The sequence below is a fragment of the Propithecus coquereli genome, unplaced genomic scaffold, assembly GCF_000956105.1.
Source record: "Propithecus coquereli isolate 6110/MARCELLA unplaced genomic scaffold, Pcoq_1.0 Scaffold232, whole genome shotgun sequence".
In the NCBI taxonomy this organism is placed as follows: Eukaryota; Metazoa; Chordata; class Mammalia; order Primates; family Indriidae; genus Propithecus; species Propithecus coquereli.
In genome coordinates, this window is record NW_012147864.1 from 3,308,234 (window position 1) to 3,323,497 (window position 15,264).

The following is a 15,264-nucleotide window of genomic DNA, read 5'->3' on the forward strand; positions in this document are numbered from 1 at the left end:
GGCCCCCATGGGGCCTACCGACCCCTGGGCGAGTGCAGCCCTCAGTCCTGGAACCTGCGGGCCTGCATCTTGCGGTAGTAGCTCTCTACTTCCGCCTCGCCAGCCTCCCGCTCTGCCAGCACCAGGCCGCCCGTGTGGCGCCGAAGCGTAGACTCCCGGCTGGCCGGCCCCAGCGCCCCGTCGGCTGTGCCCAGTGGGGGCAGGCCCTCGCCCGTGGCCAGGTTGACAGTGGCCACAGCCCCAAAGCGCGGCTCCTCCTGGTCCACGTCACTGATGGACGACCCGGGGGACACACCTGGCGGCCTGGACCCGCCACGGAAACCGCGAGCCAGGTCCCCCAGCTCGTACCCACCCTCGCCCTCCACGCCCTTGGCCCCGCCGCCCGCCGCCTTCCACTCCCAGGGCGCGTTACCCGCGGACAGGTGGACCACAGGGTGGTGGGGCGCGTGCGCGTCGATGGTGACGATGCTGGCCGAGTCACGGTCGGACGGCGACCGGTACTGTGAGGAGTCGGAGCTGGCGCTGGAGGACGAGGCGGTTTCCGCAGCCTTGGGGCTGGGCGCGCCCGAGGCCTTGGACATGGCGATCACCTGCAGCAGCCGTGGGGGGTTGGCCACGCGGGGCGGCGTCGTGCCCGAAGCCACGGCAGCCCCGCCCTTCTCAGCCATCATGAGCCACTTGGCACGGACAGTGGCACTGCTCTTTGGGGACAGGCTGGCCCCCGCCTGCACCCCCTCCTCGGGGATGTGCACGAGTGGCTGCGGGCCGGCCCGAGGCGGGAGAATGACCCGCGGCCCAAGACCCGGCCGAGCCTGGACAGTGGGGTAGAGGGAGGGTGGAGTGGGACCATCCTCCTCTTCCTCCTCTTCCTCCTCTTCCTCCTCCTCTTCTTCCTCCTCCTCCTCCTCTTCTTCTGCCATGGGCTCGGCCGGTGCCCGGAGGTGCCCAGGGCTGGCTTCGTCGGGCAGCCCCAGGCCACGGCCCTCCAGAGACTTCTGCTTCCACTCACTGATGAGCTGCTTGGAGCGGGAGGCGTCAAGCGGCACGTGGATGGTCATGTGGCGGCGGGCGGGGTCGTCTAGGGAGGGAGTGCTGACGCGGGGCAGCGTGTTGCTGAAGGTCACCATGTTCTCCTTGCCCATGGGGCTGCGTGGCGCCAGCAAGTCCACATCCACGCTGGCCCGCTTCAGGCTGCCCAGAGACGTCTTCTCCCGGGCCACGGGCCGCGGCACACCCTCCAGCCGCCCGGGGGGGCCCAGCTCATCTGTGCTCACAGACTTGTTCTGCTGGTAAACCGAGTCGTGGCCCCGCTGCGTCAGGGCCCGCAGCGCGTCCTTGGCAGGTGCAGGGGCTGCTGGTTTCTCTGCGGGAGGGGCCTGGAAGTTGCCCACTGCGTGGCAGGCCTGGTGGGGAGAGGAGAGCCAGGCGTGAGGCCACCCCTGCCCGACTTGCCGCCCAGGAGCCTGAGGGTGGAAGCAAGTTTGTTCCCAGGGGGGAGTGAATTCCAACCCCAAAGTCGCAGACACTGACATTGGGGAAGGCACTTCAGAATGCCCTGGGCAGGGCTGCGTCCCCACCAGACCCCCGCGGCTCACCAGGTAGGCAGCGATGCCAGCACCGATGAGGAAGCCGGCGTAGACATCCACGGGGTGGCTGCGGTACTGCGTGATCTGAGTGAGCCCGCAGACGCCCGCGGCGATGGCAAACGCGAACACCAGGATGGGCTTGAGCAGCTTGGTGGTGTCCGAGATGACCGAGTTGAAGTACATCTGGGGGCACGGCAGGGTGGAGGGTCAGCGCGGCCGGTGGGTGGCATGGGCAGGGGCTGTGGGGGCCACACTCACCGACACGTAGACCGCGGCAAAGGCTGACAGCGTGGCGTGCTGGGACGGGAAGGTCTTCCTGCAAGAGGAGCCCGGTGTGAGCACCACTGACTCTGGGACTCTGATTCCAGTGGCCTCCCATGCCTCAGTTTCCCCGTATGTTCACAGGAGGTGGAAGGAGAAAGGGGTGTGACGTTCCCACCCAGGGCGTTGAGAGCTTGGCTCACCTTGCGGACAGGATGGCGTGGGTGTCGTGGCCAGAGCAGATGTCCTGCGTGATATAGGGGTTGACCTCACACGACGTGCCCAGCATTGTGTAATTGGGTTTGCAGACCGTGAGGAAGAAGGGCGCGTGGTAGCCCGTGGCCAGCTGGATGACATCGGTCACCAGGGCTGTGGCACAGAGGCCGAACACGTGGACGCCTGTGGGACAGGAGGGTCAGGGCCGGGGGAGGGAGTCTGTGGATTTAGGGCAGGGCCAGGCCACTGTCCAGCAACTCACCCACAAACCGGACGGTGCGACGCAGGAAGGAGTTGAAGTTGCAGCCTCCGGCGTTGATGCTGCCCTCGGTCCCGCCGAGGCCCCCGCCGCGGCCCCACAGCCGGGACTGCAGACAGTACAGCATGCCCTCGCCGACCATGATCTGCCCGACAGGGACGTCTCAGGCGGGCTCGTGGCCGGGGGCGCCCCCAGGTGAGGCCGGGCCCCTGGCTCCGCATACTCACCGAAGCGGCGGGCGCAGCAAAGGCCAAGCTGAGTAGCATGAGCAGCGGGATGAGCTCCTCGTTGGTCTCCACGTACGGCATGGACAGCGTGCGGTCGTAGCACTGGAAGCCCACCTTGGCCGGCTTGAAGAGGTCAGTCAGCTCCAGGAAGTAGAGGGACACGATGGAGGAGGCCACGATGGGCAGCTGTTGGGAGAGGGCTGGCTGGGTCCCCTGCACTTGCCACTGAGTCATCCACCCATCCCTCCACGAGCTCAGTTGCTGGACGCACCCATGCATAGCTCCAGCCAGCACCAGGGCCATTCTTGCACCTGTGACATAATTCATCCACCCACAGGTTCACAATCCATCCACCATCCATCCTCCATCCACATCTGTCCATCCATCCACCCAACCTCCCATCCGTCCATCCACCCTCCCAACCTTCCACCCATCTACCCACCCACCCACTCATCCATCCTCCCAACCATCCATCCATCCTCCATCGTTTATCTGTCCTCATCCTTCATCCTCCAACCTCCATCTTCCCATCCATCCTCCACCTATCCATCCATTAATCCATCCTCCCATCCATCCTCCCATCCATCCATCCATCCATCCATCCTCCATGCATCCTTGATCCATCCAACACACATTTACCCATCTATGCGTTTCATTCACTTTCTCCCTCCAGATACCCGTGGCCTTCTTGAACAACTTTTAAACAGCAAACACATTCCTGCCTCTGGGCTTCCCCCTTTCTCCTCCCGAGCCTGCGACGGGCTTCCCTTGGACACCCACCCTGTTCTCCAGCCATTCTCAGAGGGCCCTCTCTGGCCCTCAGACCCCCACGTGCCAATCTACCACGGAGCCCTGAGAACAGCGTCTGGCACACGGTAGGTCCTTAATGAATGGATTTGCCGAGTCACTCATTCAGGCATCCCGGTCTTGTGGCCCCCACATGTTGGGCACGGACCACACATCCTATTCCTGAACGCTCACAGCACCCTGTGAGGTACAAAGTGAGCATCACCAGGAGCAGTGGTGCACGACTGTAATCCCACCTACTTGGAAGGCCGAGGTGGGAGGAATGCTTGAGCCCAGGAATTCAAGACCAGCCTGGGCAACATAGCAAGACCTCGTCTCAAATTTTAAAAGGTATTTAAAAAGTAAGCATCATCACCCCCTTTTACAGATGGGAAACTGATGTTCAGGGAAGCTGAGCACCCGAGTTGTCTTCTACCAAGTCTCAGGGATTAGGTGTCCCAGTGAAGAGTTCGTTCATCGCTCTCACACGTGCACAGCAAACAGTTACAGGGCAGGAATTCAGGCGGGATGCTCTGATGGGAGCAAACCCTCACGGTGTGTGTCTCCCTTTCTGGCCCAAGGGTCTCAAACTTCAGCACCCCCAGGGGCCAGGATGGAGCCAGCACTGTGGGAAAAGGAGAGCATGCGTCTAAGGGGGCCTGGCTGCCTCAAGAAGCCCCCACCCCCATTTTACAGATGAGGAAACTGAGGCAAAGATGGAGCCCATGAGAGGCTCCAACTCTTGCTTTGGTCTGGTGCTGCAGGAGGGCCCCAGCCCTGGAGGGGGTGTAGGGTGGGACACAGAGACCCCCTGCCCCACAGGTCAGGGCTAGGGTGGCTCTGGACAGGTAAACGCCATAACTGAACATCCCAGGGCAAAGCTGGGCTCCAGGGAGCTGCATTCGCGTCCAAGGAGCATTTACTGAGTGCCTGCTGCATGCATGCCCAAGGCAGTTGAGTACAGCAGGTGACAGCTAATGCCTGTGCTGAAAGCCTGCTTTCCCATGGGCAGCTGGGAGACCTCCCTGTGCCTCAGTGTCACCAACTGTGAAATGGGAGGGACAGAGTAGCTGCCTCTTGGGGCTGTGACAGGAGATGAGCCTAGTCCGTAATTTCCAAGTGCTCAGAACAGTGCCTGCCGGGCACACAGAAAGTCGTCAGCAAATATTATCTGCAATTATTCCTAACGTTCCAGTCATCAGCATGATCTGGCCGGGGTCAGCGGGCAGCATCCAGCCACAGAGGGTGAGGTGGCCCTATTGGAGCCGCCACCCCTGGAGGGTGTGTAAGGACCTCAACCCTCTCCACCCACTTCTCAGTTCTTCCCGAGACCCTCAGCCAGAAACTGCAAACACCTGAGAACGCATTGGCCCAGAGCAAAATCAAATGTGTGCTTAATTTTGTGTGTTTAAAGGCAATGAAAACCCCACAAGCTGCTGACATACGGTGCTGGTGCTACCGTGGGTACAGACACACCGCACGGGCGTGTAAAACACTGCAGCCTCTATGCGGGGATCTTGGGGGGTCTCTGGCTTCCCAAGACAAGCTCTTCTGGGGATGCATCCTACAGATAAGCTCACTCTTGGCTTTCGTTATAGGAATGTCTATGTTGTTGAGGGTTAGGAGACACCCCGAGTGTCCGGCTCTGGGGACGGTACAGCAACGACGGAGCACTGCGCAGCAGTGACAAAGCGTGGGCGCCTTGCACATGACGCTGCCAAGCAAAGATCCCCTCCGGGAAAAAAGCTAAGATCAGAAACTTGTGTTTCAAAAGTGGGGGGGGGGTGAGAACAGGCATAGAGTGATTTCTACAAGGATCAGGAAACGAGGAGAGTGGGGGGAGTGGGAGGGGGCTTCTTGAGGAGGAAGCTGCCTCCACGTTGATGATGGAAGCTTGAGAAGGTATGATCTCCTGGGCCGGGGATTTAAGTGCAATTTTGAAAAATAAACAGATTTTCTACATAGTGGCTTTGCTTGTTGGGGAGGGACCCACTTCCGGGAATGAGGGAATGTTCCAGTGCAGACGCTGGCTGCGTGACCAGGTGCGGTGGCCACTTCCTTGGGTCTGGGGGCCCCTGTCCTCCACCCAAGCCCCCGAGGATGGGTAAACCTTACCCTTTGCCACCCTGAGCACTTAGTATGTGCCAGATGGTTGCTTTTATTGTCTTCTATTTTTAAAACACTCATAAAGCCCTCACTCACTCTGTGCCTGCCTGTTCTGAGTATTTTGTAAATATTTAATTCCTAGAAGCTCCACTCTGCCAGTGGGTACGCTGAGGCCCAGGGATGGTAGGAGCCATGCACCAGCCTCGCATTAGCAGACGGGTGTTTCTTTTCTTTCTTTTTTATTTTTTGAGACAGGTACCAGCCCTGCCACCCAGGCTGGAGTTGCAGTGGCGGGCCTGGAACTCGGGGCTCAAGTGATGGTCCTGGGTCAGCCTCCAGAGTAGCTGGGATTACAGGTGTGCCCCACCACACCCCACTAATTTTTCTATTTTTAGTAGAGACGGGTCTCGCTCTTGCTCAGGCTGCTCTCCAACTCCTGACCTCAAGTGATCCTCCCATCTCAGCCTCCCAAAGTGCTAGGATCACAGGTGTGAGCCATTGCACCCGGCCCAGAAGATGCTTTTGAACTCACGCACCTGAGCTTCAGGGCCCAGGTGCTGAGGAAAACACTATCGGCACCCAGGGCCCCGCCACCCTCCGCCACCTCCCCACCCCTGTTGACGGCCCTGGCGCTCCTAGCCCCAGCCCTTACAAGTGAGCTACTGACCTAGACCTCAGACCGAAAGTCCCAACTCCCAGCGTTTGCCCACACTGTGTCCACGGCCCGGAACACCCTTCTGTGCCTCTGGAACTCCTACTCGACCTGCAGAGCCCAACCCCTCTGACGCACCCTGCTATCCCCCAGGCACCTGGTTTTGCCCCGCCCGGAAGCGGCTGGGGGCAGCTGTTTCCACTCTTGTCCTTAAGCGCTGGGGTATCCAACGGCAGGAACTGAGGCCTCCCCACAGCCCCCCTAGCGCGACCCCTACTCACCTCCACGAAGTAGAAGCAAGGCAGAAGCGTCATGCTGTCCTTCGGGGTTTTATTCTTCTCCTTGGTCGAGATCATGGTGCCACCGGCGCCTCAGGCCGTGGCTGGAGGGGGACAAAGCCACTGAAAGCAGGGGATGCGCAGACTGAGCCCGGGGGGGCGGGGGGGGGCGGCCAAGGATGCGCAACAACCGCCCGGGGAAACTGAGGCTGGAGGAGAGAGGGTGTCCCCGCGGCTTCCCCGGCGCAGCGCGGCCCTGCCGCGCAACCCAGCTTCCCGGCACCTCCGCGCCCCGGCTCGGGAAGCGGGCTCCGCAAGGAGGGCGGGGCGGGCCCGGCCTGGGGGTCTCGGGGCCGAAACCGGCCCCGCGTCGGGAGGGGGCTCCTAGGGGCGCAGGCTCCGGGCGCAGGAGGAAGGGGTGGGGTGCGGCCGGGCCCGCAGCCCTCACCTGGCGCGGCCGGCGCTCGGAGGGCGGGGCTGGCGCGGCGGGGCGGGGGCTGCGGCCGGGCGAGCACAAAGCGCGGCCCGAGACCCCCGCGAGCGAGCGCGGCCGCCTAGACGCTGCGCCAGGGGCGGGGGCTCTTTGTCTCCGCGCGTCGGGGGCGCAACGCGCGTCCTTGCCTGCGCCGGGGCCCGCACGCGCCGTCCCCGCCTCCCCGGCCGCGGCTCGCGGGGCGCGGGGGTTTCGGGGTCGCGCGCCGGCGGGGGCCGGGCTCTGCGTCCCCCTCCCTCCGGGCCCCGCTCGTCTTTCTCCACGTCCTCCCCTCCCGGGCCTCTCGCGGCGGCCTCGGGGGCCCCATCGACGCGGGGGCGCAGGGGCCGGGGTCTCGGGGTCTCCGGCTCTCCCGGTGCCGCTCACCGTCTCGCCTCGTCTCCGCCGCGCCCCACCCCGCGTGCCTGCCCGCCGCTCCGCCCGCCGGCGCGCGTCTCCATGGCGAGCTCCCCGGCGCCCCGAGCGCTCGGGAGACAAAGGAGGCCGGGGGCGGGGGCTGGGGGTGGCCCTCGCCCCCGCCCGCCCCACCCCGCCTCGTCCTCGCCCCCTCTGCGCGCCCAGGGTCCGCCCTGCCCGGCGCACGGCCCGCACCAACCAGGGCGCACAGGGCATGCGGGGGCGGCGGGTAGGGCCCCGGCAACAATGTGCGCACTTAGGCGGTGCTTGCTGTTTGCAGGCATTTCCTCTTACAGTACACAGCCCTGAGGGGTAGGGACCGGCTGACACCATTTCATGGATGGGGAAACTGAGGCCTAGGGAGTCTAAGTCACTGTGCGAGGTCTCTAGGCCCCGAGCGACAGGGTTTGATCCGGTTCATTTATTTACTATCTCCTGAGCACCTAAGGTATACCTGGCCTTGAACAGACGCTGGGAACCCACTGGGCATCGGGACAGACCCTGATAGTCTCACTTCAATGTCTCATTAGAGTTGGGGGATGAGGGATGCATTGATTGAGCGCCTACTGTTTGCAGCCATGGGTGGTTATTCCCGTTCTGCCATTCACCCTACAGACGCCGCTTGACTCGGCTTTCAAAGCACCTCAGCTCCATGTGTTCTCAGAGGAGGTTTCTGTGTGGTTAAGGGTGAGCTCTGAGGGTTGGAGTCCTGTGGGGGCCTCAGGTGTCCCTGCCCCCTGGAAGCACAGCCGGGGTCACCTGCCGTACCTGTGGTAGAACAATGACAGTCACAAGATGGAAACTCAGTGGCCGGTTGCAGGCCCCCCCAGCTTCCTGTGATGGGAGCGGACCAGCTGCCCGGGGAGGGGTCCTCGGCCGGGGTTCCTGCAGTGCGTGCGGGGAGGCCCTGCGGGCAGCACGGGTGGGTCCTCCCCACAGCCCAGGGTGAGGAGCCCATGGGAGGGGGACACTGTCGGGCTGTGGACGGGCCTCTGCTTTCCCGGCTAGCGAGAGGTGGAGCCGGGGCAGCCGTTGGGAATCCTGGTGTTGAAAGGTGACCACAAACAGCCCCTGGGAGGCAGGAGGAGGAGGAGGAAGAAGAAGATGGGTTAACAAACTGCCCCTTGGATGTCTGAGAGAGGGTCTGGGGGAACCTCAGGGTCAGGGGTGGGGAGTCCTTCTTCCCATTGGATCCCTGTGGTGGAGACAGGCACACACATCCCTCTGCTGAGGGGTCTGGGCTGGAGTCTGGGGCACTAGGGAGCCATGGGAGAGTTTAGAGCAGGCCAGAGGGGTTGAGCGTGCCGCTCAGAAACCTTAAATAGTCACCGATTTGATGTCCGGCATGGCTCTATGAGGCCAGACCCATGCATGTCCCCGTTGCACAGACGGGGAAACTGAGGTGCTGAGAGGGGGCCCACCCCGAGACCACCCCTCTGGGAGGAGGTGAAGCTTCCGGCTCTGGAGTCCATTACTCTGGGCAAGACGGCTGGCCAGGAGGAAAGGGGGCCTGGTGCATGGGAGAGGTGCAACGGGCCAGAAGGGGGTGGTCGTCGGGTTAGGGCCTCAGGAGGGAGGATGGACAGGTCTGGAGGACCCAGGGAGGACGGGGGTGGGGGGCAGGCCTGGGCTGGGGCAGAGGCCCCAGGGCCATGTGCTGTGCACTCGCATGTGGCTGCACCACGAGGCTCAGCGGAGACCAGATCAGACCTGAGCCCCAGAACCCCAATATTCCAGATGGGCAGAGGACCCCAAAGTCTACTCTGATCCTGCCTCACTTGAACTCTCCCCAGATCTGCCCCTTGGGACGGGCAAACCGCCCTAGAAGGACCCCTGGTGCTTCAGACACAAACTGGTGTCCCTGAGGCTATGGGGGGACCACCTGGAGCCCCGAATCTCTCAGTGTCATCTTGGCAATGGGCCTCATTTTTAAACATTTTTTTTTTGCCAGAACAGTCAATAAAGAGAAACTCATTTTTAAAAATTGATGTAAAATTTACATAACGTAAAATTAGCCATTTTCTTTATTTATTTTTTTACCTAAAAAACTTGTCGAACATTAAAACTTAGCCATTTTAAAGGGTACGCTTCAATGGCTTTTAGTATATTCACAGTGTAGTCCAACCATCACCACTGTCTAGTTCCAGATAATTCTCATCACCCCAAAGGAAGCCCCGTCCCCGTCAGCAATCACTCCGTACCCCTTTTCCAGCCCCTGGTGACCACGAATCCACGTCCCATCCCTGCGGATCTGCCTGTTCTGGGCATTTCATATGAATGGAGTCTCACGCTCTGTGTCCTTCTGTGTCTGGCGTCTCTCACTGAGCATGATGTCCTCAAGGTCCATCCACGCTGTGGCCTGTGTCAGAGCCTCGTCCCTTCTTGTGGCTGAGTGATGTTCCAGTGGACCACGCCGTGTTTGTCCATTCGTTCGCTTGTGGATGGATGTCCGGGTTGGTTTCACTTTTTGGCTGTTACAGGTAATGCTGCCGCGAACATTCGTGGACAAGTGTTTGTATAAACCCTGGTTCATTTCTCTTGCGCAGACACCTAGGAGTGGGATTGGTGGGTGATGTGACAACTCGGTTTCCCTTTTTGAGGAACGGCTGGGCCGTTTTCCAGAGTGGCTGCACCGTGTTACATTCCCGCCAGCCACGTACAGGGCTCTAACTTCACGCCCCAACCGACACTTTATTTTCCAACTTTGTCATTGTAGCCTGGTGAGTGGGAAGTGGGATCTCACGTGGTTTTGATTTGCTTTTCCCAAGTGACGAATGATTGTGAACATCTTTCCCTGTGCTTCTTGGCCGATTGTGTATTTTCTTTGGAAAAGTGTCAGTTCAAGTCCTTTGCCCATTTTTTAATCGAGTTGTTTGTCTTTTTGTTTTTGGATTATAAGAGTTTTGGTATGTTCTGCTTACTCAACCTGGTTTTTCTTACCTCCGCCTCTTGCCCAGGTCCCAGGTGCCTCAAAGCTCGAAGATCCTGTTTCAAAGACGAGGACAGCCGCTACCCCACCTTACAGGTACGGGAACTGAGGGTGGGCAGTGACCTGCCCAGGTTCCCAGAGAGAGTCCTGTCGGGTGCTCAGTGAGAGAGGCCAGACACAAAACGCCACACACAGCCAGGTGCGGTGGCTCATGCCTGTGATCCCAGCTACGTGGGAGGCTGAGGCGGGAGGATCTCTAGAGCCCAGGAGTTTCAGACCAGCCTGGGCAACATAGTGAGACCCTAAAACAAACAAACAAACAAACTAAAGAAGCAAAAAGACCACATAGTATCTGATTCCATTTATATGAACTGTCCAGAACAGGCAGATCCACAGAGACGGGATATGGATTCATGGGTGCCAGGGGCTGGGGAATTGGGGGTGATAGTTAAATGGTAGGAGGTTTCTTCTAGGCTGATGAAAATGTCCTAAAACTGACTGTGGCGATGGTTGCGCAACTCCGCGAGGATCCTAAGAACCGCTGGACTGTACGCATTGAGTGAGTGGCTCGTGTGGTGTGTGAATCACATCTCAGTCAAACTGCTGGAAGGTAAAAATAGGCATGATGACACGCATGCCCAGGCAGGCAGGTCTCAGCCCGGGGCCTGCCGACTGCAGCTCTCTAAGCTCCGTGGGCGCCAGGCCCAGCGGGCAGCAGTGGCTGAGGTTGGGGAAACTGAGGCTGGAGTTGGCAAGAGAGCAGCACTCACAATTTGAGAACGCTGGCTGGGTGCCCATGGTGGGCTCGCCAGATCTGGCAAGGACTGACACCCATCGCCCTCCCCCACACCTGGAGGGGAAACTGAGGGTCAGAGTGGGCCGTTGGGGGCCCACTCTGGGAGCAGTTGGTGGCAGAAGCCTTGGGCAACTTCCCGTGTTCCTGCTGGGCGGGGCTGGGCCTGGGCAGGCCGGAGTGTTGCCAAGCACCTGGATATAAAGGTGGCCGCTGCCCCAGCCACTGAGCTGACCCACCATGCCCCCTCTCAGACTGCTGGCCCTGCTGGCTGGCCTGCTGGCGTCCTCGAGGGCCGGTGAGCGCCCATGTGTGCCGGGTGTCCTGTGGCTGAAGGCAGGGGCCTGGGTGGGAGGGACTGGCCTGCCCAGCTCCTGTACCCCAGGACTCAAGGCACAGAGACAGAAAGCGACCCGGCCCAGGTCACACAGCCAGCGTGGCCCTGGACAGCCCCTGGTGGGCGTGCAGGACTGGGGGGCGCCACCTGTCCTCTTACATACGGAGCAGGGAGGGGGGTGTGCCCCTGTGGCCCCATTGGGTGGATGTGGGGGCTGAAGCTGGAGCTTCCAACACCTGCCCCCCACACTGTGTGGGGGCTCTCAGGCGTCTTCAGAGCTGCCTCCCCCGCCCCGGCCCAGGCTCGACACCCTTCGTGGGCATCGTGGGCGGCCGGAAGGCGAGGCCCCTCGAGTTCCCGTTCCTGGCCTCGCTTCAGAGCCAGGGGAGGCACTTCTGCGGGGGCGCCCTGATCCACACCGGCTTCGTGCTGACCGCCGCCAGCTGCTTCCGCAACCTGTGAGGGGGTCGGGGGTCGGGGCCCCGGGATGCGGAGGGCGTCCCGAGGGTCCCAGCTCCTCTTCCGTAAAAGGAGGGTAGGTGGGGGGGGAGGGAGGCTGGCGATCACGACCCTCCCCTTAGGCACCAGGCCTGGAATGCCCCTGCTCCCCGGCTGCCCCCAGCCTGGTGTCCCCGCTCTGCCCCCCGCTGCCCTCAGGAACCCCGGCGTGGCCACCGTGGTGCTGGGAGCCTACGACCTGAGGCGGCGGGAGCGACCACGGCAGACCTTTGCCATCAGGAGCATCAGCGAGAACAGATACGACCCCCAGGAGAACCTGAACGACCTGCTGCTGTTGCAGGTCCGCGGGGGGGCGGGGGCGACACCGCAGTCCACCCTCTGGCCCCCGCGGTGGATGCCAAAGTTGTTTTTAAATGTGTCTGTGCATCTCCCTCTGTCACAGACCTTTCTGCACCTGAGGTGTATAAAAAGGCTGGACCCAGTTACCCTCCCCTCCTCCAGCAGAGTCAAAAACTGCTGTTCCCCCATCTTCACTGACGCTCAGTATCATGATTTTTAAATTTTTTTTTTGCCAGTCGCGACGGTGGAACCGGTACCCGGTTGTTTTGTTTGCACTTTCTGGGCAAGTCCTTTTACTGCAGGGTCTTGTTTTATCCTCTTAACACTGGCAGGGTAGGAATTATTTATTATTCTTTTTCTATGGGGGAGGAACGAGAGGCCCAGAGAGGTAAAGCGACTTTGCCAGGGTCCCACAGCAGGTTCCCGCCCCAGCTGGGATTTGAACCACAAACACTTACACACCAGAATTCGTGTTGCTGACTCTCCTGCTCCCAGTGTGGGCCCACGAGGCTCCGGTCCCATTCCACCCTCCCCTGACTCAGTTTCCCTCCCCAGCTGGAAGGTGAGGCCAACCTCACCAGCAATGTGGCGCTGCTGCCGCTGCCCCCGCAGAACGCCGTGGTGGCAGCCGGCACCAGCTGCCAGGTGGCCGGCTGGGGAAACCGCCGGAATGGGGGGCCCCTCTCCCGCTTCCCAAGAGTTGTGAACGTGACGGTGACCCCGGAGGACCAGTGCCGCCCCAACAACCTGTGCACGGGTGTGCTCACCCGCCGGGGCGGCATCTGCCAGGTACCGGCCAGGGTGGGCCTGGCGTCCGTGGGCTTCTCGTGGTGGGAGGAGGGGTGTTGAGAGGTAATGAGCTCCCCATGGTGGGAGAAAGCAAGTGCAGGCCAAGGGAGACACGGCGGGTGTGGGGCTCAGGACGGAACATTTTGACAGCATGAGAAACAATCTTTATTAAACACCTCCTGTGCTGGGAGGAGCAGGGCCTGCACTTCTGCAGTTATCAGACTGCGGGGTCGGGGGCGGGGGGGCGGTCCTCCTGAGCCAGCCTGAGGGTGCCAGGAAGTTCCTGGAGGGAACTGGCCCAAAATTCCGTTAGGAGTTACCCAGGCACAGGGTGGTGACAAAGGCATGTGCAAAGGGCCTGGGGTTGGAACAGGGTTTGTGGGTTCCACGGGGCAGCAAGGAGGATCAGTGGTCCTGGGGTGGGGGAAGCAGGGACGTTGGGCTCCCTGGGGATGCCCTGACACGCCTGCCATCCGGGCAGGGTGATGGGGGCACCCCCCTCGTCTGCAATGGCCTGGCGCACGGTGTAGCCTCCTTCTCCCCGAATCCCTGCGGCAAGGGCCCCGACTTCTTCACCCGCGTGGCGCTCTTCCGAGAGTGGATCGATAGTGTTCTCAACAGCCCTGCTCAGGGGCTGGCCTGAGCCCAGCCCGACCAGCACGCCATGTATGTTCTGTGCCCACATCCTGTGGCCCTTCCTGTGTTCCCCATGCCTCGGGGGGGGCCCCCCCGCACGCTGGGCCTGCGTGGTTATGGCTCTAATAAAGAAGCTGTTCTCACCTTGGCTCCTGAGTTCCGCATCCCTAGGGTGGGTGGGGCCGGGCTGGTGTCAGGGGATGCCCTGTGGGCTCCGGGGAGGGGTTGATGGCTGGCTCCTCCAGGGCATTGGGCGCAGACACTGGCTGAATCCCCCCAGCCCTGAGAAGTAGGGACTGTCGTTATCACCTCTCGACAGAGGCCGAGGCTTAGAGAAGTTGTGTGACTTACCTGAGGTCATACAGCTAATGTGGGCTTTGGACCCAGATCCGTGAGATTCCGGGCCCCCTTAGCCGCCTCTCGTTTTGGTGGAGAATCTATTGCAGCCCTGTGGGCAAAGCCAGAAAACACATGAGAAGCCAGGAAAAAATATTTGCCACTTGGATCTCATTGGCTAATGGACCTAATATAGAGAGAGCTAAAATGTGAATATCAAATAATAAATATAATTGCATATATAAAGACAATAAATGCAATTATTTAATATATCACGTATCATTTTATTAGACTAAATAAAATGTTTTTATTAACATAAAGGTTTTAAATATTATAGAATATACAATAACATAAAAGAACTATAATACATAAAGAGCTCCTAAAAATCAATAAGAAAATAATAGGCCGGGCGCGGTGGCTCACGCCTGTAATCCTAGCTCTCTGGGAGGCCGAGGCCGGGGGATTGTTTGAGCTCGGGAGTTCGAGACCAGTCTGAGTAAGAGCGAGACCCCGTCTCTACTAAAAATAGAAAGAAATTAATTGGACAACTAAAAATATATAGAAAAAATTAGCCGGTCATGGTGGCGCATGCCTGTAGTCCCGGCTACTCAGGAGGTTGAGGCAGGAGGATCGCTTGAGCCCAGGAGTTTGAGGTTGCTGTGAGCTAGGCTGACGCCAGGGCACTCTAGCGCGGGCAAAAGAGTGAGATTCTGTCTCAAAAAAAAAAAAAGAAAGAAAGAAAGTGCATGCATTTTTTACTCTGAGCTGAGCCCTTACCCCTACACCCTGATCACCTCAAACCATCCCAACGGTGAGGGTGCAAGATTAACTCCTGCCATGTGGCCGGGAGAAGAGATACTAGAAACCGTCGGTGTCCAGGAAAGACCGCAAAATCCACAAGGTCCGGTTCACTGCTGGGGGTATCGAGCAGCTGTGTACAAGGTTGGGGTGGCTCCCTGAGCTTGGATCGGGGAGGTCTTCATGGGGCCGTGGAGAAGTGGAGAGAAGCCCAGAACAGAACAGAGAAGAAGAGGGAGACGTTTGCGTTTCCTGCTTGCACAAACCATCCTCAGAAATGTGTTTCCGTGGCATGCAGGGACGGGGCTGTTGGGGCAGGGATGCTGGTCGGCTTTTCTGTCTTTCCAAGGAGACTTTTTACACATACAGTTACGCCCCCGTAACGATGCTTGGTCAAGGACAGATGGCATCTGCACGGTCCCATCAGATTGTAATACCTTATTCTTACTGTGCCGTTTCTCTATGTTCAGATAGGTTTTTTTTGTGTTTTGTTTTGAGACAGGGTCTCCCTCTGTTGCCCAGGCTGGAGTGCAGTGACGTCATCACAGCTCACTGCAGCCTCCCACTCCTGGGCTCAAGCGATCCTCC

General features: G+C 60.1%; 2 protein-coding genes across 2 annotated transcripts; one reads left to right on the forward strand and one right to left on the reverse strand.

Annotated features, from left to right (window-relative positions):
- Positions 1 to 34: 34 nt before the first annotated feature.
- Positions 35 to 6,837, reverse strand: LOC105811269 (lipid phosphate phosphatase-related protein type 3). Its single transcript, XM_012645425.1, has 8 exons — positions 6,820 to 6,837; positions 6,375 to 6,475; positions 2,550 to 2,735; positions 2,326 to 2,467; positions 2,051 to 2,246; positions 1,845 to 1,902; positions 1,596 to 1,769; positions 35 to 1,403 (listed from the first exon to the last, which is right to left on the reverse strand). The coding sequence occupies exons 2-8, from the start codon at positions 6,447 to 6,449 to the stop codon at positions 42 to 44; spliced, it is 2,193 nt and encodes a 730-aa protein (XP_012500879.1). The 5' UTR covers positions 6,450 to 6,475; positions 6,820 to 6,837; the 3' UTR covers positions 35 to 41.
- A 4,385-nt stretch (positions 6,838 to 11,222) lies between these two features.
- On the forward strand, positions 11,223 to 13,549 carry LOC105811216 (azurocidin-like). Its single transcript, XM_012645357.1, has 5 exons — positions 11,223 to 11,280; positions 11,621 to 11,777; positions 11,977 to 12,118; positions 12,673 to 12,906; positions 13,388 to 13,549. Exons 1-5 carry the CDS (start codon positions 11,223 to 11,225, stop codon positions 13,547 to 13,549), a joined length of 753 nt encoding a protein of 250 aa, XP_012500811.1.
- Positions 13,550 to 15,264: the final 1,715 nt, after the last annotated feature.

Excerpts from the sequence above, each read along its gene's own strand:
- LOC105811269 (XM_012645425.1), bottom strand. The coding sequence starts at position 6,449 with ATGATCTCGACCAAGGAGAAGAATAAAACCCCGAAGGACAGCATGACG. Across the intron at positions 2,736-6,374 it reads CTTGCTTCTACTTCGTGGAG|CTGCCCATCGTGGCCTCCTC; the intron begins GTGAGTAGGGGT and ends CTCTCCCAACAG. Across the intron at positions 1,903-2,050 it reads CACGCCATCCTGTCCGCAAG|GAAGACCTTCCCGTCCCAGC; the intron begins GTGAGCCAAGCT and ends CTCCTCTTGCAG.
- LOC105811216 (XM_012645357.1), top strand. The coding sequence starts at position 11,223 with ATGCCCCCTCTCAGACTGCTGGCCCTGCTGGCTGGCCTGCTGGCGTCC. Across the intron at positions 12,119-12,672 it reads ACGACCTGCTGCTGTTGCAG|CTGGAAGGTGAGGCCAACCT; the intron begins GTCCGCGGGGGG and ends TTCCCTCCCCAG. Across the intron at positions 12,907-13,387 it reads GCCGGGGCGGCATCTGCCAG|GGTGATGGGGGCACCCCCCT; the intron begins GTACCGGCCAGG and ends CCATCCGGGCAG.